This window comes from Canis lupus, chromosome 6, assembly GCF_048164855.1.
Source record: "Canis lupus baileyi chromosome 6, mCanLup2.hap1, whole genome shotgun sequence".
In the NCBI taxonomy this organism is placed as follows: Eukaryota; Metazoa; Chordata; class Mammalia; order Carnivora; family Canidae; genus Canis; species Canis lupus.
In genome coordinates, this window is record NC_132843.1 from 76,375,721 (window position 1) to 76,398,119 (window position 22,399).

General features: G+C 33.3%; 1 protein-coding gene across 10 annotated transcripts in view; it reads right to left on the bottom strand.

The window, feature by feature from the left end:
* DENND1B (DENN domain containing 1B) overlaps positions 1-22,399 on the bottom strand; it is a 261,096-nt gene that overhangs the window by 172,536 nt on the left and 66,161 nt on the right. For all 10 annotated transcript variants that reach the window (XM_072831286.1, XM_072831295.1, XM_072831293.1 and 7 more), the window contains one exon: positions 18,963-19,006. In XM_072831286.1, the coding sequence (XP_072687387.1) occupies positions 18,963-19,006 (44 nt within the window). The remainder of the gene's footprint in view (positions 1-18,962; positions 19,007-22,399) is intronic.

Sequence of the window (22,399 nt, forward strand, 5' to 3'; positions counted from 1 at the left end):
TTTAGTTCTTGTAATGCAGAAAAGTCTTTCTATGAGAAATTGAACTGTGAACACTGGTTCTTTTCACACACAGAAAGCCACCAAACAGGCCTCACCAAATAGCAATGAGTTTTGATCACTCCTAGTTTAGTCCACTTTGGCATAAATGACCTTAAAGAGAAAACACAATTTCCTGAATATCTTGTAAAGGATTTCGCTAAATAAACCAAAAACTACACAGAGCCATTTGATAAACTTTCTCAGTTAAGGAGTAATAATTCTCTTGAATAAATTATACCTTCTACATATTCCTTACAACATGCTATTGTGTTGGAATATACAGAGACAAGAATAACTATACAAACAGGAGTGGCTCATCTATAAAAGTAGACTAAAATCAATTCTGCAAAGTTAGAGGTCAACCTTGGTCAGCTAAAAAGTAGACATAAAATAGTTTTCTTTCACTGAAAATGTTCTTGAAAGTATGATGTAAATCCAGCAAGCCTCCATCACTTCTTGTTGATTTTTCTCAGCCTGGTGCCACCAGTGATCTCTAATTTCTTCATCTAATAGCCTTTTTTCCAGTCTTTATCATATTTGACTTTTCTACAATGTGTCCTGTTTCATTTATTCATATAATATGCATTTATTCAGTATCTACCATGCATGAGACACTTGGGATTAGAAGATGAAAGTGATTCTCCCCTTGATCTGAGGAAGGTCAGGTTTCTCCCTAACAACCCCAGCTTACAAGTATCTTCCTGAGCTGTCTGTGTCCACTTTATCTAGCTCTCCTCCCATCTTTGTCATTCCTTTCTGGGCTGCTTCATGACTTCTTCTGCACAAGCCTTCTCCATTTGGGGTCCCAAGGTTCCATCTTTAGCCCTCACTTCTCCATGGGGAATCCAATCTCACTGTTAAACATAGTAGATGAAAATCTGGGCACTCTAGCAAGAAGTAAGAGTTTCAGAACCCAGGTCAGCTACTTAATAGCTGTGTGAAACTATGTCGACATCCTCTCGGAAACTCTGGTCAGAGGTTTCCTACTACTTAGAAGACATCCCTACCAGAATACCTGGCATACCCAAAATCAAAAACATAATTTTTCCTTCAAAATATGTTGCTCTCCCTAATGCCTTATTTCTCTGCTGTCATGCTAACTTTCTCCCAAACTTTTTCCAAACTTTAGAATCAGGCAACAATTTTTCTTTCACTATACACAAGCACATCAAAAACTAGTTAAAACCACATGGACCTCATGTCTGCATTCACCAAAACAACCACTAGACTGCATTGTTGTCTTTTCTGGTCAAATAGGCTGGTGGTAAAGAAATGTGTTACTACTTAATACCAGCTTACCAAAATAAGATGTGATGTTATCACTTGTCTAGAAAAAAATACATGTGAATAAACATGTAACTATGTATTCAAATAATAATTGATAGAATAAGCACTAGTATTTTAAGTATAACATTTACTATCAATTAGTTAAAATATTTTATTTTTAACAATCAAGTTAATTTTTGAAATTAGATCAATTTAAAGGCCAATCAAGTGTTGTGTACCACTTGAAACATTTCTATGAAACATCATACCTAACATTATGTCTTTAAGATTTAAAAAGTCTAACATATGCAAAGTCTATTAAAATGCACATAACTTATCTTACCCAAAATGAAAATATATCTATAAGTAGTACTATTCATCTGGCCTCTTTTAGCTCTCCCTTAACACACAAATGCATTCCTTTTCTCCAAAACATAGCAGCTGGGAATGAAAGGAAAGATTTCAAATGATCATTTTCACATCATATTCCATCATCTTTTCATCAGTTTTTCCTAGCTTTTCTTTGAGCCCATTCTTATACAAGAGGTCTCTTTTTAGATCAATCCATATTTCCATAATCCACACTGCTGTTTCCTCCTCTTCTCCCCAGGGTGGACTAACCCCCACATCCAGAACTATGGCTTACAACTGTCATTAAGCCTTATAACAATAACAAGATAACAAAAGAACGGGTGGGGATGAGGCTAGCTCATACCATATGTTGATCAAGTTCAACACTTTCAGCTAATAGAGAATATTTTTAAACTTCAAAAATTTAATAGTAAAATGTTCTTTATATCTACTTATTCTCCACAATTGCATTTTTAGGGCTTAAATTTTAAACTAGTAAACAATCTGGCAGTATTACTTTAAAAGAGCTTATCTATTAATAATATACTGAAATGGGAAGGAAAAATAGAAATAACCAAACAAAAAGGTAAGGTGGCAACTTATGGTTAGTTACTGATTCTTGCAACCTACAAGGCTCACTCAACTTATACCAATTCCCAAAAAATTCCTCTCAAAGCTACTATTTAAAGCAGTATACAGTTATAATTAGCTAGATTACTTCAAAAATAACATATGCCATGTGAATACTGACTTTATATTAATTTTAAAGAATTTTAATTTTTCCAAGTATCATCTGAAAATATGACTTCTGTTTCCATCTTTTGTGTCATAGTTAACTAATCTTAACTTCTTTTTCAACTAAAAATAAAGAAAATTTGAAATGTAACCTTTTGAACTGGCAGACTTTCATGTTTCTATTTAATATTTAAATATTAAATACTTTTTTCTTCTCCTGACTTTGGAGGAATTACTTCTGATTCATCGGCCTGTTATGTTACCTTGAAAAAAATGATCTCTTAAATGTTTCCTTTCAAAGATTTAAAACCCTTTATAGAACTAATTCTAAATTTGCTTTTGTCAAATAAAAAAAATTTTCTTGTGAAACCACATTTATCTTTTTCAATCTGTATCCTCTATTATTATTTAATTTCTGTAGGTTGCTGAGTAATGCCTTATGTGCCAGAATTGGTCTGAAATATGTGCATAGTTAGAATATAATTTCACTGCATCAAAATAAATATAAAAACCTCACCCCTAAGAGCTCATTAAAATAAAACTTGTTCACCTTATTTAAGCAGAAAAATAAGGTCATTTCTTCAGGGGCTCAAATTTTATTATCTAAAATGTATGCACAAATACTATTTTTAATATGAGTTTGCCAGATTGCATAATTCTGTTTCCCAATAAATATTTCAGCTATAAAGCAAAATTTATAGAATATCATGTGTTCCCAAATTAGTTTGCAATAAAATTTTAAAACTTTAACGTGAAAAAAGAAGATAAACATGCAGGTAAAATAAGAATCTGATCTCATTTTGCCTCGGGCTTTCTAACACTGCATCTACAAAAGAAACAATCTTGTCTATATAAAGAAAGGTGGGAAGAGAAAAAGACATAATTGTGATGATTTTCTTAGATTTAAGTACTTTCCCACGTGCTTGCCACTTACTTACAATGTTTTATTCTGATTCTTCTTCCTGAGACACAAGAATGCACAAGACACCTAACTCTGTATATACATCACAAATTAATAAGAAGTAATTGATATTTTAGGGTTATTTAGATAGATCACTGATAAAATACTGACATGAAACAAAGTATGAAGGCATGATATAGTTAGTTCTCTTATATCAGCCATATTTCTTTACAAAATTTTATTTAAAAAATAAGAAATCAATTTGCCTCAGAAATATATGTTTATATATAATATACATACTTATAGGGGCAGTGAAATAAAATTAGTCAACACATATCAAAAACTAGTGCAAGACATTTCATCCTTTTCATTTAGAAAAATATAGAATACAATTAGGTGATTTTGTGTCTGTCTGGTGTGATTTACTGATAGTTAAAAATGGAATAATCAAGTCCACATAAGCAAAAAGAAATCTAATTTTTTATATATCTGCAGTAATCTAAACATTTATTTTGAATATATTAAGATTTAATAGATTTCCAAATAATTTACATCTCCTTTATAACTGATTCAAGAAGCAAAGTTACAAAATGTCCAGCTACCAATCTACTTCAGTTGCAAATTACAAAACATTTTATATATTGTTCTGACCAAATCCTTTTAAAATCATTAAAAGAAGAAATACAGTTGATCCTTGAACAATGCAGAGGTTAGGGACACTGAACTCTCATTCAGTTGAAAATCCACATATAACTTTTGACTTCCCCAAAACTTATCTACTAGTAACCTACTATTGACTGGAAGCCTTATTGATAACATAAACAGTCAATTAACTCATATTCTGTATGTCATATGTATTATATAAAGTATTCTTACAATAATGTAAGCTAGAGAAATGTTATTAAAAGATATAAGAAAGAGGAAATACATTTATAGTACTGTATTCACTGAAAAAAATCAGCATATAAATGGACCTGTGCAGTTCAAACCCATGTTGTTCAAGGGTCAACTGTGTTTTTTGAAATGATGGAAGTGTAAAAGGATTTTTTAAAAATAAAGAACAGGCATTCTTCTTAAGGCATGCAGACCAAACATTAGACATCATTAAACATGAAAAGAAAATTGTAAACAGTATTGAGTATATTTATTTTAGAATCTACTAACCAGCTAGCTATCTGCAGTTATGAAAGGTCTATGAAGATATAGCTGAAGGGTTAAGATTTGAAATGTTCTTCTGTTACTGTATAATACCTAGTTTCTTACTACTATTCATTCTTAGAACTGTAATTCAAACTGTGTTTCCAGGTAATACCTACCAAGATTTCCTTAATTAATGGTATTTTTACTATTGTTGTATTTTAAAATTACTAGGTAATATGTGCCCTTTTCTCAAAGTATTTCTTTTTTTTTTTTCAAGTTTGTATTCATTTATTCATGAGACACAGAGAGAGTGAGAGGCAGAGACACAGGCAGAGGGAGAAGCAGACTCCCTGCGAGGAGCCCGATATGGGACTGGATCCTAGGACCCCGGGATCACACCCTGCCCCGAAGGCAGACGCTCAACCACTGAGCCACCCAGGTGCCCCTCAAAGCATTTCTAAATGCATTTTTCTCACCTAGCATGGGAACACATACTACTTTGTCAGCATATGTTGAATTTTAATTGTTTTATGCTTCTATAGAAATGTATGAAAGAGAAAAGGAACACACAAGTCAGGTACTCATCGTGAACAAACAGGGAGCTACTAAATCTTGTTGCCTAACTTCTGTGCTAAACCACATATTTTCATTCATATTTTGATGAATCCCTATTACAGAACACCAATTTGAAATATTTCTAAATTTAATATTCCATACCATTCTTAAATCCATTCTTCTTAGATTATCCTGTTCCTGATTTTCTCAGGTTAGGATAACCTATCACAAGTTTATTGGCTTCTCACTCATTCATCTAGTCATTCAAAAATCATTTATTCAGATCTTATTATGTACGAGCCACTATGCTAGATGTGGGAATTTAAAAATGATAAAGTCTGCCCCTTGAAACTTAAAAAAAAAAAAAATCCACACATATGGAATAGGGGATATAGAGATATTAAAAAAAGAAATATAATGGTAGAATATAAAAATATACCCAAGAAGCTATGGAAGTGTAGAAGTTTGCACTGGAGGTCAGGAAAGCCTTCAAAGAAGAATTAATTTTCAAGCTAAGATTGACAATGGAGGGCAGTCTGGGTGGCTCAGTGGTTTAGCGCCACCTTCGGCCCAGGGCCAGATCCTGGAGACCCGGGATTGAGTCCCACGTCAGGCTCCCTGCATGGAGCCTGCTTCTCCCTTTGCCTGCGTCCCTGCCTCTCTCTTTCTGCCTCTCATGAATAAATAAGTAAAATCTTTTTAAAAAAATAAATAAATAAATAGAAAAAAAGATTGACAATGGATGATAATGAAAGAAGAAAGAATGAAAATGGGGAGTAAAAACAGAAATGCTACACACAAAAATAAGAAATGGGACCTGGGAAAATCTAGGGTCATGGTATAAAGGAATTTGATCATGTGCTCCCATTTGCTGAATGCCTACCCAAGTGCCTCATATAGTCCTTAATCTCTACAACGAATCCTGTGAAGTAATCATCATGTCATTCATTGCAGAGGATACTTGTTTCATGGAACAAAGCATGGAACTGACAAAATTCAAACTCCAATCTATATTATAAAAAACACAAAGTCTTCTATGTAATCTATCAGTCTACTTCAATGTCAGCTCATTAAATAAGTTCACCATTCTGTCTTCCAATACACTAGGGTGACATACTCAGTTACACTCACTACACCATATATACAGATAGATACACAATAAATTAAGGAAAATATCACTCAGTGTTCAGGAATAAGGCTTAAAGATCAACTACCATGCACTCCTCCTAACCACCAGCATCTCCAAAGAAATCTCAGAATGCAATCAAAACATGGAATCAATGCTACAACTACATTCCCTTCCTAAATACCTTTCTACTGCCAGTTTAGAGACCTGTAAACTGCCTTCTGTTTAGTGGTACCCTAAAATCTGGTCTCTGATAATCCTCAATCCCAGAAACAATCAATGAGGTTCACACTCTTCCAGCACAACAGTTCAGCTGTCATTATTCCATTTACACCAACTGACAATAAATCCTGGTGAAGCAAGAGACAAGAATGTAGACCGGACCCATGCAAAATATCTAGGACAAATTTCCCTGTCACATCCCATTACTCCCTTTTTCTCAAGTCATGCCAGTGTAGGAATGACAATCAAGAAGAGATAAAAAACGAAAGTACTTTCAACATTCCAGAAACTGAGTCTTCCTAGAATACTGTCTTTTTTTTATCCTGGCCCCTGCCATCTGTTCTTCATTCTTTCCACCTGTCTTAAAGATGGAAGCACACGCTATCCAAAGCTAAATCTTCTGCTTGGAGTTGTGATGCAATCTCACTTGAACCACCATTATAGCCTGTGCATCAGTACCATAGCTCATATAGTGATGTATCATGATTAATTTAATTTTGTCTCCTCTGCTGTAATATGAGGTCCTTCTGAGCTGGGAGCTTCTTATATTTATCTTTATTCATTTAGTATTAAAAAAATAATTCATAGTGTATACTCAGGTAACATCTGTCATGTTGCCAACTCTAATTCTTATAATAAGTGATCAACTATATAAGTGATCAACTTCTAGCTTCTGTCTTCAATTCCTTTTAAAGTGCCTTCTTGCTGTTCTATATAAACATGGTTTTCCCTCCTCAAGCCGTTTAATTCTAGAAGCGACCAAAAGTATACCGCATATTGCCACCACCAAAGAAGTTAATCTAAATTTACTACCTCCTCTTCCTCACTAACCACTAAACTCTTGGCTTGTTTAAATGTGTAATGTCTTCCTTCCCAGAATTCCTACATTATATTGTTAGTAACTTTCATGGCATTTATTACAGCTGGACTTCTGTTGGAACTATATGTAGAAATGAATACTGTAAAAACAAGAAACAACTATTTGCTCCTGCATCCCCCTTTTACAGAAGAGAAAACTGAAATTCAGAGAAAAAATTTACTTAAAGTCATACACCCACGTTAGTCTTCTGTCAAGTAGAAGGCAGAATGATAGTTTGTTCACTTTTGATTCCCAGGACAATCTTCCTTTGCCTAATAAGCTTTCTTGAAGATTAAGGATGATACATGTTTCCTATCTCTGGAGAATATCAATAAAGTAGATTATAAAATCTTATAAATTAAAGAACTCCTGCATAGATGCTTATAGCAGCTTTATTCATCATTGCCAAAACTTGGAAGCAACCAAGATGTCCTTTTCAGGTAAATAGATAAATAAATTGTGGTACTTACAATGGAAAATTATTCAGCACTTGAAATAACTGACCTATTAAGCCATGAAAAGACACAGAGGAACTTTAAATATGTATTACTAAGTAAAAGAAGCCAATTTGAAAAGGCTACATATTTTATGATTCAAAATATATGCCATTCTGGAAAATGCAAAACCATGGTGACAGTAAAAAGATAAGTGGTTTGTAGGGGTGGGGATGGCAAGGAGAGGTGAATAGAGCAGAGAGAATTTTTAGGGCAGTCACCATATTTGTATGATATTATAATGATGAATATATGTCATCATACATTTGTCCAAACCCACAGACTGTACAAGACCAAGAGTGAACCCTAAGGTAAACTACAGACTCTGGGTCATTATGGTATGTCAATGTATATTCATCTTTCATTAAGAATGCACCATTCTGATGAGTGATGCTGATAATGGGGGAGGCTATGCATGTGGGGAAGCAGGGGGCTTATGGGAAATCTGTGCACCTCTCTTTCAATTTTGTTGTGAACCATAAACCACTCTAAAAAAATAAAATATTTCAAAAAAAATTTGGGCAGCCCTGGTGGCTCAGTGGTTTAGCGCTGCCTTCAGCCCAGGGTGTGATCCTGGAGACCTGGGATTGAGTCCCGCGTCGGGCTCCCTGCATGGAGCCTGTTTCTCCCTCTGCCTGTGTCTCTGCCTCTCTCTCTCTCTCTCTGATAAATAAATAAATAAATAAATAAATAAATAAATAAATAAATAAATAAATAAATAAATAAATAAAATCTTAAAAAAAATTTTAATACAGAACCTCTGTTCTGAATGGCTTATCGAGAGATATGTACATAAAATGACTATCCCTAAAAGTACTGTAAAATAAGAAAACTTAATTTCTAAAGCTTCAAATGGGCTAGACCTCAAAAAAAAATTCTTAGAGAATTCAAATTCACATAATTAAGATAGATCTTTAGCACACTCATCTAAGTTTATCCCTTAGTTTAATAAATATAGCTGTTTTCTCTGATTTATCATTGTTAAATATAATACAAGGACAGATTTATTCTACTCGGGTTTGTTTTTCCTAAACATATGCAGGTATACTGAGCAAATAAGCTAACATGTTTAAGCTTATTTAAAAAATATGTTTCTATTTGACTAAATTGAATCATTATTCTGGTAAAACTTTTTTAAAGATTCTATTTATTTATTTGGCAGAGAGAAAGTAAGCACACAAGCAGGGGAAGAGGCAGAGGGAGAGGAAGAATGAGCTCCCCACTGAGCAGGGAGCCCAATGAGGAGCTTGATCCCAGGACCCCAAGATCCTGACCTGAGCTGAAGGCAGACACTTAACCAGAAGAACCACCCAAATGCCCTTACTGATAAACTTGATTCAACAGTAATTATATTTTGTTATATATCTGCTTAAACAGAATTTCCAAAATCTTTAGGTTACTAAAATATTAAACTGATATTAAATTGAGTTAATATATAATTATTGGAGACCCACGTAATATCTAAGACAGAATACTAAATATTGATTACTAAGCATAATTTAAGTCTATGTGCTTATTTTTGTATGCTATAAAATGGTATGCCTTTGGGTTAGTGTTTAAGGAACGTGCTCATTTTCTCCACTCTACAAAGATGTACATGGGATATGTAGGGCTTTAGAAAGTAGTAGTATTATATTTTATTATATATATATATATATATATATATATATATACACACACACCAAATAATTTATAACTTATACATATTATATAAAGGGTATTCATGAGGTCACATTGACTGCTAAAATATATGTGCATGCCAGAAAGTTCTCATTTATCCATCCCTCAGAGTTCTTTTTCCATGAAACAGAAGTCAGTTATTTAGATTAAAGGTTTTAATTAATGAGGGGGTAAGACTACACTGGGAACAACAGGGTCAGATAAATATAACTGTATATTTTGTTTTCAAAGAACGGTTTTGAAAACTGTTTTCCAAGAACAGTTTTCAAAAACAGTTTTGTCCTAAAAACAGCAATTCTTGGACTTTTATTTTTAACCTCTATATTCTTGGAAGTTAATGAGGATGATGAAGAGCTACTATTTATATAACAATATTATTGAATACTGAAAACTACTGTATTAGAAATTAAAACTCATAAATGTTTAACAGATATATGAATTGAGGACAATAATCATGGATGCACTGCATGTTAAACAATATAAATGTAAATGGTGATGATGATGATAAAATTAGTTTGGTCTTGCAGATCTCTGAGATACGTTTTAAAGTGTCAGTGTGCTCTTAAATATGAAAGGGCACAGTGAAATAAAAATGTGACTTTTGTCTGTCTTATTTGATAATATATGACTGTGAAAAGCTATGAAAATTGTTAAAAATCACTCAACTTTACTGGGCTTGCTTCCTTGGATTATTGATTAATGCCTTTGCCTACAATGTTGTTCTTACCTGTGTACCTCTGAGACAGCTGAAAATCTGTGTGTTAACAGAATAATTTCTTCACTTAATTCTGAGTTCACTATGTCTTTTACTCCTTAAGGGAGAAAAAAAGTACAAAAGTTCATTTATGAAAGAACTATTCAATAGTATTCCTGGCCATATTAATTTTAAATATTTCATTGTCATTTTGATTAAACAAATAACTACATGTTACTTCTTGGATCCCATCATAGTCAAACATTCAAATCTTCTAACAACTTTTCAAATTTTGACTTCCCAAACTCACTCTGAATATAGAAAAAAAATTAAAAACTTCCAGAGTATGTTTTTATAACCAAAACTATCTCAGAAATTTCCTAGAGGTTCCTTGAAAAGCACAGTGATATGTTCTCTTACCTTACAAAATGAGATGCTAGAAAAAATTTCACTTGCTTGATGTGTTATTATATTTAATAGTTGCATACAAAAAGCAAGAAAATGAGACAACATGCTTAGCCTGCCCTAGGTTGAACTTGCATGTATATAAATTTTATGAATATGAATATTTAAGAAATCATATGCTGTATAGAAAGTCCCAAGAGATATACCAATGCCCTTGCTGTCCATAATATGTTTTACTCTTCAGGAACAATGCCCTTGCTGTCCATAATATGTTTTACTCTTCAGGGAAAAAAAAAGATCAAATCTCTTATGAAATAGTTTTTAGGTTTTTCTATACTTATCAGATTCCTGGCAGTACTTTGCCCAATGATATTAGACAACAATAATGTAATACTGCCAGTTATAATTTCAGTTATTATTTAAAATGTTTACTTGTCCATAACCTTTACTTCATTTTAATCTCTGGCACTTCTAGGCCAGCGGTTCTCAACTGGGTATGCACATCAGATACCCATGAATTTTTACAAAAATACATTTCAGGCCCCTACTCCAGACATCTTAAATCTCTTTACTTGATATTCTTGGTATATTCTTGTTATATTATGTCTCAAGATTATTGAATGCTGTATCTCAAAATTTTTCTTCAAATTTCCTCAAATTAATTCACCCACTTTTATAAATCAAATATAACTCCTTTGAAAAGTCTTACTCCTTGTCTTTGAAACATTTTCTCTAAAACCTTTTTGAATGGACTTATAACATTTTTCATACAACAGAAACAACCAAATTTTCTTTTTCCTATTTTATTTTTATTATAAACCCTCACCAGACCTTTACCATTTGCTTTTGGGTTTTTTGTTTGTTTGGTTTGGTTTGTATTTTTATCAAACTATAGATGACATACAACGTTGTATTCATTTCAGGTATTCAACACAGTGAATCAACAATTTGATACATCATGCAAAGCTCACTGTGATTAGTGTAATTCCCATCTGTCACCATACAACATTATTACAATATTATTGTACCTGTACCTGTACTTTTTATTCCTGTGACTTATTTATCTTATAACTGAAAGTCTGTACCTCTTAATCCCCTTCACCTATTTTGCCCATCCTCCCCAGGTTAACTTAACCATAACCATTAAGCATCTACATCTACAGGTAGTTTAGTCTTATTTCTGATGCTTGCCTGAAGCCTCTGCTGTAAGCTACAGGGCAGCGTTTTTGTTTTTAACAAAGTATGTCAGTCTCAAAGCCTCGCAAAAGGGTTGTATCAGGTATTTCAAACTTCTGACACTTCAAAGAATAGACTCTTAGGGACACCTTTGAACTGACATCACTTAGATAACTTTCAGGCCATTTCTGTAGACTGAGGCAGAACTTCTGAGACTCATTTTAGTCAAGAAACAGAAAGTTTCATGAGACCTTTAAGACAAAAATCCAGCAAAACAATAATTAATCGTATCGTATTAAATAATGAGGGAAATTTTATTGTTTGAAACATTATTGATGCTGTTTTAATTATCTATTTTCTGGACGTATAAGAAAGTCTTTCTTCATTTTCCTACACTGTAACCTACGATTTAGTAAACTCTACTTCTATAAACTGAAATATTTTTAAGTTATATCTTATTCTCACTGATACTCTTCCTCCCTGAATTCAGAAACTCTTACTAAGCCCCTTCATTTTCATAGCAATATTGTTTTTTGCATAAATTCAATAAATGTGTCTTTCATTATACCAGTATATAACTGGTGATTGCACAACCAAGGTCTTAAAGCGTCATTTTTGAGAAAGATGCTTGTTTAATCAGCCATGCCAAGACACTTTTAAGGAACAAAGTTAGCTGTACTTATGGAGCCTACAATGTCATTCCCAGAAAAAGTGGCCTGATGCCTGGCTGACAGGGTCCAAACTTAAAGGTCTTGAAGAAGGTCCCATCCTCATAGACCAGGAACCTTAGCAAATTCTCTAAATCTTGGGAAGAAAAACCAAAGTTATAGGCAGTACATGTAAAATCTGGAAAAGATATTTGCTTGGACCTAATTTCCTACCTTTGGGATAGTAAATAACAGAGGCTTCTAAAAACTTAATCTTTTATTAGAAATTCCTTATGAAAATTTTTGGAAAAAAGTTAATTTTGTAGACATAGCAATTATTCTACATTGCATGATTCTAGATATGTAAAGTAAATTCATGGAGGCTCGTAGCCTAAATTAACTCTCTTGTTGTACCCATGTAAAAAATCAGGCCAAATCTTTAGGGACGTGATTTATTCTGCTTTCTAGAGTGATCTTTCTTTGAAATTATTTATGCTTGCAATAGGAAGAAGAAGACTATAGGAAATATTTGTAAAAGATTAACCTGAACAAAAAAGATCACTGGTTGTTCTCATTGGAAAATAAGCCATTGCCTAATATACTCTTTTAGGGGCTCTGTGCCTATTTTACAACTCTTTAAATGGTAGATAAATGATAGCAATGCAAATAATATTTGTCCACAGACATGTCTTATAGAGGGATAACTGACTCCCCTCCTTCCTTACTCCTTACCCCATGTGGATAAAACCATAGAACTCTACATCTATTTGTAAATTTATTACAGCCTTCCTGATTTATCTATACAATTCTACTTTGAGCTCCTCTTTGAATAGGATGCAACATTTTACTCACACCCTCATCAACTAACGAGTTTTTAAAAACTTAAAAATAAAATGTTACATTTGTATTAGAGTCATTATTATATCTTCTTTTAAAAATTATTCTTTAATACTAGTCTCAGAACATTTGGTCTAATGGAGCAAATAAAACGTAAGGAAAATGATAGATCTAATAAGTGGCATAATATGGGAAGCATAAAATGCCAAGAGAACTCCCAGGAGGTGCATTCTATCCAGACCAGTGACATAAAGAAAAAGGCTTCTTGGAGGAAATGACCTCTAAGCCAACACTAGAAAGACAGGCAAAAGGGAGTGCAAGTAGGAGATTAGCATTTCAGACAGAAAGACTTACATGTTCAAAGACAGAATATAAATAAATGGTACAGAAGAGAAAATAATGTTCACTAAAAAGTACAGGCCATTTCTTATACAGAGAAAGGACAGAGGCACAGAGACATAGGTGGCTAAAGATGAAAACAAAAGACTTGAAACAAGGAACTTGATCATGTTGAGAAGTTGACCCTCATCTTGAAGGTGTCAATCGGGAGTAGTGAGTTTAAATGAGTCTTCAGGACTACAGGCTCTGGAGTCAGTGTCTGGCTTGGAATAATGGCTCTATTACTTACTAATTGTGTGACTTTTGCCACGTAAATTAAGTACTTTGTAGGTCTGTTTATCTGTAAGATGGGAAATATAGTAGTCCTTTACTTCATAGAGGCATAATTAGGATTCAATAGTTAATACAGGCCAAGTACCTAGAAACTGCCTAGCGCATAGTAAGGAACCAATGACAGTAGGGACAGGAGTAACAGTATTTGGTTTTTAGAGAGATCATCCCATTGTCTTTTAGATCAGTCTAGCTACACTTGTGGAGAATAAATTAAATAGGCACAAAAACATAAAGAAGAATTAGGAAGATATGAATTAAGGAAAGGACCCCAGAAGTAAAGAGAAGTGGAGAGAGTTACAAGACATGAAAGAGGCACAAGCAATAGGATTTGATGACAGATTGCAAGGAGCAGTTGAATGAAGGAAAAAGAATAAAAAATAAATAAGAGTCCTTGGCTTGGGAAAGCAAGTGGGAGCATTCACTGAAATAAGACACACTAGAACAATTACTCCAGGTTACTCAGGTAATGTGGCAGGCACAGTAACACAAAAATGGGTCTGGAACACAAAAAGAGGAATGCCTCAAAATATCACAACAGACAAAACATTTCATTTTGTATTATGGAGAGAGTACATCAGAGAAATGGGAAAGGGCATCTGAGATATACGACATGGCCTAGAAGCATGAAAGGCCTGGAGCCTGTGGAAAAATAGAAAAAGTACTGCAGGGCAGAAGGTAAATAAGAAGTATGACCTGGGGTCAGCTCTTCATTACCTTCTTTCCTATCCAAATGATCTTAATGACTTCTTTTTTTTTTTTTTTTTTTTTTTTTTTGATCTTAATGACTTCTGATGTCTTGGCCGTTACTAAAAGATTGTGGCTCCATGGTCCTATGACTTCCACTCATATTCATCCTGAGTTTAAGATTTTCAAAAAAATAACTAAAAAGTAATAAAGTTTCACCAGTTAAACAGCAAATATCCACTGTAGTCATCAACTAATGGCACAGAAATTTCAGAAAGTCAGAAAGCACACATCAAAAAGAATTTTTACATATTAGTACCTGTGCTATTACACTATAAATCTTCCTGAAGGTCTATAAAGCAAAATAAAAGTAAAATTCTCAAACTTGCTATTCACCTATAAAAATGATATTCTAGGGGCACCTGGGTGGCTCAGTCAGTTAAGCATCTGCCTTTGGCTCAGGTCATGATCCCAGGGTCCTGGGACAGAGCCCTACATTGGGCTCCCTGCTCAGTGGGGAGTCTGTTTCTCCATCTGACTCTCCTGCCTCTCATCCTCTCTCTCTTTCTTTCTCTCAAATAAATAAAATCTTTTTTTAAAAATGACATTCTACATGAAGCAGTTTTATCTATCCCTCACCATAAGTTAATAAACATTCATGGCCATGTGACATTTTAACAAAACTATTGGTTCACACTTACTGAGTGTTTTCTACATGCCAGGCATGACTTTTAGTGTTTTACAAGCTTCATATCATTTCGTTCTTATCATAATTCTTTCGGACCAGTAAAATCAGTCCCATTTTGCAAATGAGTAATTAAGAGAGATTCAGTCCCTGTCTAAAGCAACACTTCACACAATCTATAAATACAGAGCCAGTATTCAAACACATATGTGTTTCATTCCAGCATTTATTTTTTTAAAAGGTTTTATTTATTTATTCATGAGAGACACAGAGAGAGAGAGACAGGCAGAGACAGAGGCAGAGGGAGAAGCAGGCTCTATGTAGGGAGCCTAATGTGGGACTTGATCCCAGGACCCCAAGATCATGCCCTGGGCTGAAGGCAGATGCTTAACCGCTGACCCACCCAGGCATCCCTGATTCCAGTATTTATAAGATTTTATTTCTTTTTTTCTTTTTAAAAAATATTTTATTTTTTTATTTGAGAGAGAGCACAAGCCAGTGGAGAGACAGTGGGAGAAGCAGCAGCAGACTCCCCATTGAGCAAGGAGCCCGACACGGGGCTCCATCCCAGGATCCTGCAATCATTATCTGAGCCAAAGGCAGATGCTCAACCGAGCCACCCAGGCACCCCTAAGATTTTATTTCTGAACCCACTCTAAAAGTGTATTTTTCTCACAAAGATTGCTCCTCTTACTGAAGAAACACAGACCAACCATGGCCCCAAAAGGGCATGGTATATGCAAGCAGGGATGCTATAGAAACATGAACCATAAAAATGACAAGCAGAGAGTAAAGGGAAAATTAAGTATTCTGAGAAACAGCCTCAAGCCATAAGTATAAATGTGAACAACAGAGAACTAAGGGCAATGAATTACCTTGATTACAACAAAAAGAAACAAAATTACTCATTTTATATAGAACCCCTGAACCCCTCACAAATGCACAAAGGGATACTGCCAGTATCAGTGGCACAGAGGGGAAGACTTGGTCTGCATTCATCTTCTCAGCCAAAGCCCTCAATGTATCTGCAAAACATAAATCTGACATCAACTCAGTCTGTTTAGCAATTCTTTAATTTGCTTACAGCTTTGTATTTCCTCAGGCTGTAAACACTTCTCCATTCTTCTCCAATCTCCAAAGTCCCATCTACCACTTACACAAAGATAATTCAACATTTCTTGGAGTGACAAAAATCAAATTCATCCTCTCGTCACTATTCCTCTCTACCCCATACCCTGCAAAGCACTTCTACACCAATGTCTTTCCTCCTTCCTCTTTATACTCATCTTACTTTTCATTCCTAATGTAACCAACCCTTTCAGATCCTTTTGATGCCTACAGCTGAACTACTGTAATAGCCAACTAATTTCCATGTTTCTGGTTTCTCCCACAACCAATCCCTACAGAAATCTCTTCCCAACTAATATTCTTAACATACTTATTTTGCTATACTACAGTCTCCTCAAGTTCTGAAGGACCAACTCTTCAGCGAAGCCTTTAATGTTACCAAAACTCAGCTCTATTTACATTTACAGTTTCATTTCCTACTTTCCTATACAAAATTCTCTATTTACCTCCCCCCAAAATCAAATTACAGCTCCTGAAATGTGACTTTGAACTGTCCCACTAGTTCTATCAACTAAAGAAGGAAGACACACTTGAGGAGCATGTAATAAACCAACACCTATGATGAACCAACAACCCTATGTAATAGAACCAAAGGGTAATTAATCAATACTGTTCCTTTGGATTAAATAACACATTGATTTCAAATTATAAAAATAATGAGGGAAAAGAACTGTTATGATAAACTATTGTTAAAAGAGCTAAAATAAAGTAAGTGAGTAGGATCTGAGACAGCATTCTAAGCAGAAAGAAGATAGCTTAATTGCTAATAGCATATGCTTTTGAATTAGACAAACTTGCCTTCAAATCTTAGCTCTGTCTCTGATAAGCAGTGTGATCACAGTCAACTTTTTTAACCCTTACTTTGGGGGATGATACTACCTCCCAGCAGTACTGGGTGGGTTTGAAGATGAAATTATGCACATAAAGCACATAATATATCACCAGTACATGGTAACAGCTAAATAAAGAGCTTTTTATAATTATTTACTGAAGCAAGTCTCAGATCCAGTGAAAAGGCTGGTTAGCAAGAAATAGTCTACAACAGTAGTAAGTGGTAAGAAAGATGAGAAATATACAGCGCACTTGAATCATCTCTAGTATTCAGAATATTCACCAAAAAGCATATAGCAAAACCATTCTTCAAGGTCAGTGGCTAGATTCCCATAGAAAGTTTGGTTTCTTCAGACATAATAAGAAATATTTAGACAAAATGGTATCTAAAGTTCTTTTCAGTTCTAACTTTCAATAAAGTGTATAAGAATTGCTATGAACTAGAATTCTGGACACTCTTCACCACTTCCCAGTTAACTGCTTTTGCATTTTAATGGGTATGTAAGGGCTTATTAATGTTCCACTAACTTCACAAATTTGGGAAACAAAACATTTCAGCCCCAACTAAAAAATTCCTATCACCAGTTTATCAGTCACAAAGAGGGACAGCAATAGTTGGTCTCACTGAAAAATTTACTGTAGTTGAACTCAACAAGTATATGATTGCTCTTATGTGACCCAAAGTGAGGATTCTTCAGATCTCCTGGGATTTCTCCAGACGGTTTAAGGGGTAGAAAATACAAGCAAAAAAAGACATGTCCTGGACAAGAGGTTTGTTCTTGGGTCAGTGGACAAGAATGGAGAATACCAGAAGAAAAATAGTATTGCAAAACACTAAAAATGAATCAGTAAGGCTCTCCCCTAACCACACATTACTTCAGAACAAACTCAGTTATGCATCATATATCCAAATCATGTATTCACTGTAGGGACTCCTTTTGCATACTTAAGATATTTATAAATCTATTCTTTCTCTAAAAAGCTAAAAACTAATTAAGAGTGCACACCTCTCCTTTCATGTGAAAAATAGTCAAGGACTGCATTAGATTGAATTAATATTTAACATGCTCATTTACTTTTTTTCAGCGTAACTTCTTAGCCTTACATGCAAAAGTTATCCTTCCACATATCAAAATCACTTATTTGTATACTTGTTTCTGAATGAACTCCTTTAAATAAACATTCTTCTGTTTACTTATTTCTGAATGAACTGCTTTAAATAAATGGTCAGCTTTCATTTTTATAACTTATGAGAAGTTTAAGAATTGTATCTGTGAACTTAACTTATGGTTAAGTTTAATACTAATAAAATTTTTAATTTTAAGAGTGACAAGATTGTTTTACCATTGCTTTGCAGGCAAAAAAAAGTTCATCAGATTTCCATGAAAATTGAAATTTTGTCATATAATTCATTTCAAAATTATAAATCTGTAATATAAAATTTTAAAGTTTTTTGTGTATATCATGTCAATATATAATTCATAATTTTGGTCATAATCATTACTTAAGGAACTATAGAAGACTATAATTTAAAATCTAAATGGAATAAACTCATTCTGAAATCTCATTTTCTTTTAAGAAAGCTATAGATAAGAATTATATAAAATAAGGAAATATAGTCAACTCAATATACATGTAAGCGATTCAGACATCACTGTAACAAGGAGAGATCTAATCATTTATTCATTCTGCACACATGATGCTTTTTTCCTCACAGTTGGTCAAGAGAAAGTACGTATAGCAATTCATGTGTAGTAATAGTTGCTTCAGTAACAGCAGCAATAATCATAGTACCCTCATTATAAATGTTTTTTTAAAGATTATGTAGTTCCAACCTGATCGCCAAAGTCCTCTGGGAATTTCCACAATACCACCGGATCTGTAAATAATTGACACATGGAATTAGAGGCAAAAGAGCACATTTACACCAACATTCTTGTTAAAACATTGTCACAGTTACCTTTTAACTAATTTTTAAATTTCTCTTTAAACATTTATAGTTGATGAGGTTAAACATAAAGTATTTTGATCTTTTAAGCATTTTAATGACCTCTGGGAACAGGAACAAAAGTAGTAACTTGGTCAGATTATTAAAACTCATTATTTCTTTTCACAACTCACTTTTTTATTTACATACTTCACACTTTAAGATTCTGAAGTATGAATTTTCAGATTTAACTATACTTAACATATTGGTCTTAATTTGAAAAGAAAAGTATAAATGTGATAAATATGTAATCAAATATACTATAGTAGAAATTAGATCACAATATATCATCTTAAATCTCCATTTAAAATCCTAAATATTTATGAACACTGTAATAATGCTTGCTTTATATCAAAATTCATTTCTGATATCCTATATTTGCAACTCTAAAAAGCCTTTTATAAAATAACAGATATAAATTAGTATGTATAAGACATCAAGCTTACTTAAACTGATATTTGCAGGGTATTTTAAAAAATTTTTTTCTAATATATCGTATCTAGTTATTCAGATATAAAAACCATTGTTGTTGTTGTTTTTCCCATTGTTGTTTTATAAATATTCCCACTGGTTTTTCACTTTCATCATTTCTCACAATATTTCTTATCTTTTTAGTATATTAAAAATGTCCTTTTAATTAAATTAGCATTAATAAATATATTGGTGTGTGCTCACTTTTTAAATGTGTCAAAAACAAACTTCTGAATATCTGTAGAGATGTGCTTTAAAACGATAGTGTACAACAGACAATACTACTTCTGAAAAAGCCTTTGAACGCTCAAGACAATATAAATAACAAGTACCGCTGATAAAACAGGATTTGAATTCCACTCCAGTAAAAAGGATATACCAAAGATAGCACTTTATCTTCCAGTCAGTAAACAATTACAGTTCTAGTCCATTATTTCCTCTAATTCTATGCTGCTTTTATAAAAATACAGTCCAAGAATGCATAATTTCAAGTTTCAATTACAAAACTCAATAATAACCGAGAAACATTTTTAGCACGAGCAATCTCCTCTTGCTGTATTACTTAAATTCAAAAGAATTTTTTTCAATAATTTTAAATTAAAAAGAAAAGAAAGCATACTTTCTAAATTAACATTGTTACTTAGTAAGGAATAGAAGGTTTCTATATAGGTCAATAAATTAAGAAATCATTTAAAACATAAAAATAATGCATTACAAATTCACAAAGGTAATATTAAATGATTATCTCTTCATATAAAACAAAATGTACATTTCTAAAATGAATCACATACATTATACTCACCTAAAAATACTCAAGATATGGAAGATTATGGTGGAGATATATATATACACACACACTATATATATATATATACACACACACACACACACACACACGTGTAATGATTGTGTTATGTTGGAAAATACATAAGTGTAAGTCAGTTTTACCAAAATAGTAGTTATTAAGATTTGAATTGCATAAAAGTTATACAATGGAATTTTCATGAAATATTATTTTGATAAGTTAATACACTAATAGCCATATAAGCAAGTCAATTATAAAGAAACGTAGAATAGTTCTCTCTTATAAAAATGGAGTTTAAATTATATGTTCTCATTCATTTGGGGAATAGAAATAATAGTGAAAGGGAATAGAAGGGAAGGGAGAAGAAATGGGTAGGAAATATCAGAAAGGGAGACAGAACATAAAGATTCCTAACTCTGGGAAATGAACTAGGGGTGGTGGAAGGGGAGGAAGGCCGGGGTGGGGGTGAATGGGTGACGGGCACTGATGGGGGCACTTGACGGGATGAGCACTGGGTATTATTCTGTATGTTGGCAAATTGAACACCAATAAAAAATAAATTTATTATTTTAAAAAATGGAGTTTAAGAGTTACAATGTGAATATTTCAAACATCCCTTTTGAACAACCTCAATTTTATAGTTGCCATTTAAGAAAATGTTTGTGACAAGTCTCTTAAGCTTATGTCTTAAAACCAGAATGTTTACCTTGTACAGACAAGGCTATTGTTCACAGCATTTACTCAAGTGTATTTTGCTAACTTACTTTTCCTCATCCTCTATTATTCTGTTTTTCTTTTTTTTTTTTTTAAAGATTTATTTATTCATGACAGACACAGAGAGAGAGGCAGAGACAAAGGCAGAGGAAGAAGCAGCCTCCCCACAGGGAGCCCAATGCAGGACTGTATCCCAGATCCTGGGATCAGGCCCTGAGCTGAAGGCAGACAATCACTGAGCCACTCAAGTGTCCTGGCTTTTTTGTTTTGTTTTTTTCTCTATCGCCTATTTCACAGAGAATGAACAAGTGAATTCATGAAAATTCATCTACTGATTTATTTAGTGAAAAATATCCTATTTCTTTTCATTAAATGAAATTTCCACCTCAGCACTCAAAAATTTATTATAATGGGAATCTATATTTTGAAATTGATTAACTTAATTACTGCCTGTGTTGCTAGATTTACACTATATCTGACACATCTCTGTAGAAACTTTTCACAAAGGAAACTTTACCTCAAAGGAAAAAAAATTAAAAAAAAAAAAAAAAAACCACCTGATTCCCAAATGTAATTCCCTAAGGATTACTTTCTAGCTATCAGATCTGAGCTGGCAATGTTAGGTCAATTTTCTGCTTATTTTATGAGTGAAAGGATGAGAACCACTGTCAAAAATCACTGCTGCTGGTGAGGCCCAATGTACACTGTGCTTCTCTTCTTACCAATCTCTACCAGCAATTCAAGGGAGATTCCATATCTTAATTTAAAAAAAACCTTTGCCACCAACTATCTAGAAAGCAAATAAATGTGAAAGGAAGAATATATGACTCGATTTGTACATAAATATAGCCAATCTCATTCTAATAAAAGATGTTACAGTATAGAAAGGAAAATATAAAAATTTTTATCAAATCAGTAAATTTGGAATAAGAATATTTAAAATATTATTTCTGCACCTCCATCAGAAGTATTCCAAATTCATGACTAAGGCTTTTTTAAAATATAAGGTGAGATAAATTCAGCAAATTTTTTTTCCCTTTCCAATCAGGTCTTTCACATTTTCTGGCCCTCCACTGGAAACAATAATTAAAATAACTTAAAATACTAGCGTGATTCAGCTACATTAAAAAAAAATGGAAAGCAAACTTTTAAATTTGCATAAATATTCACTGAATTCTGTGGAATTCACAGATGAATTTTTAAAACTATGCATTTGTAAAATTATAGTTTAGAGACAATGTACTTTTGAAAGTAGAATATATATTAGTGTTTGATTTACATACCTTGCAGAATCA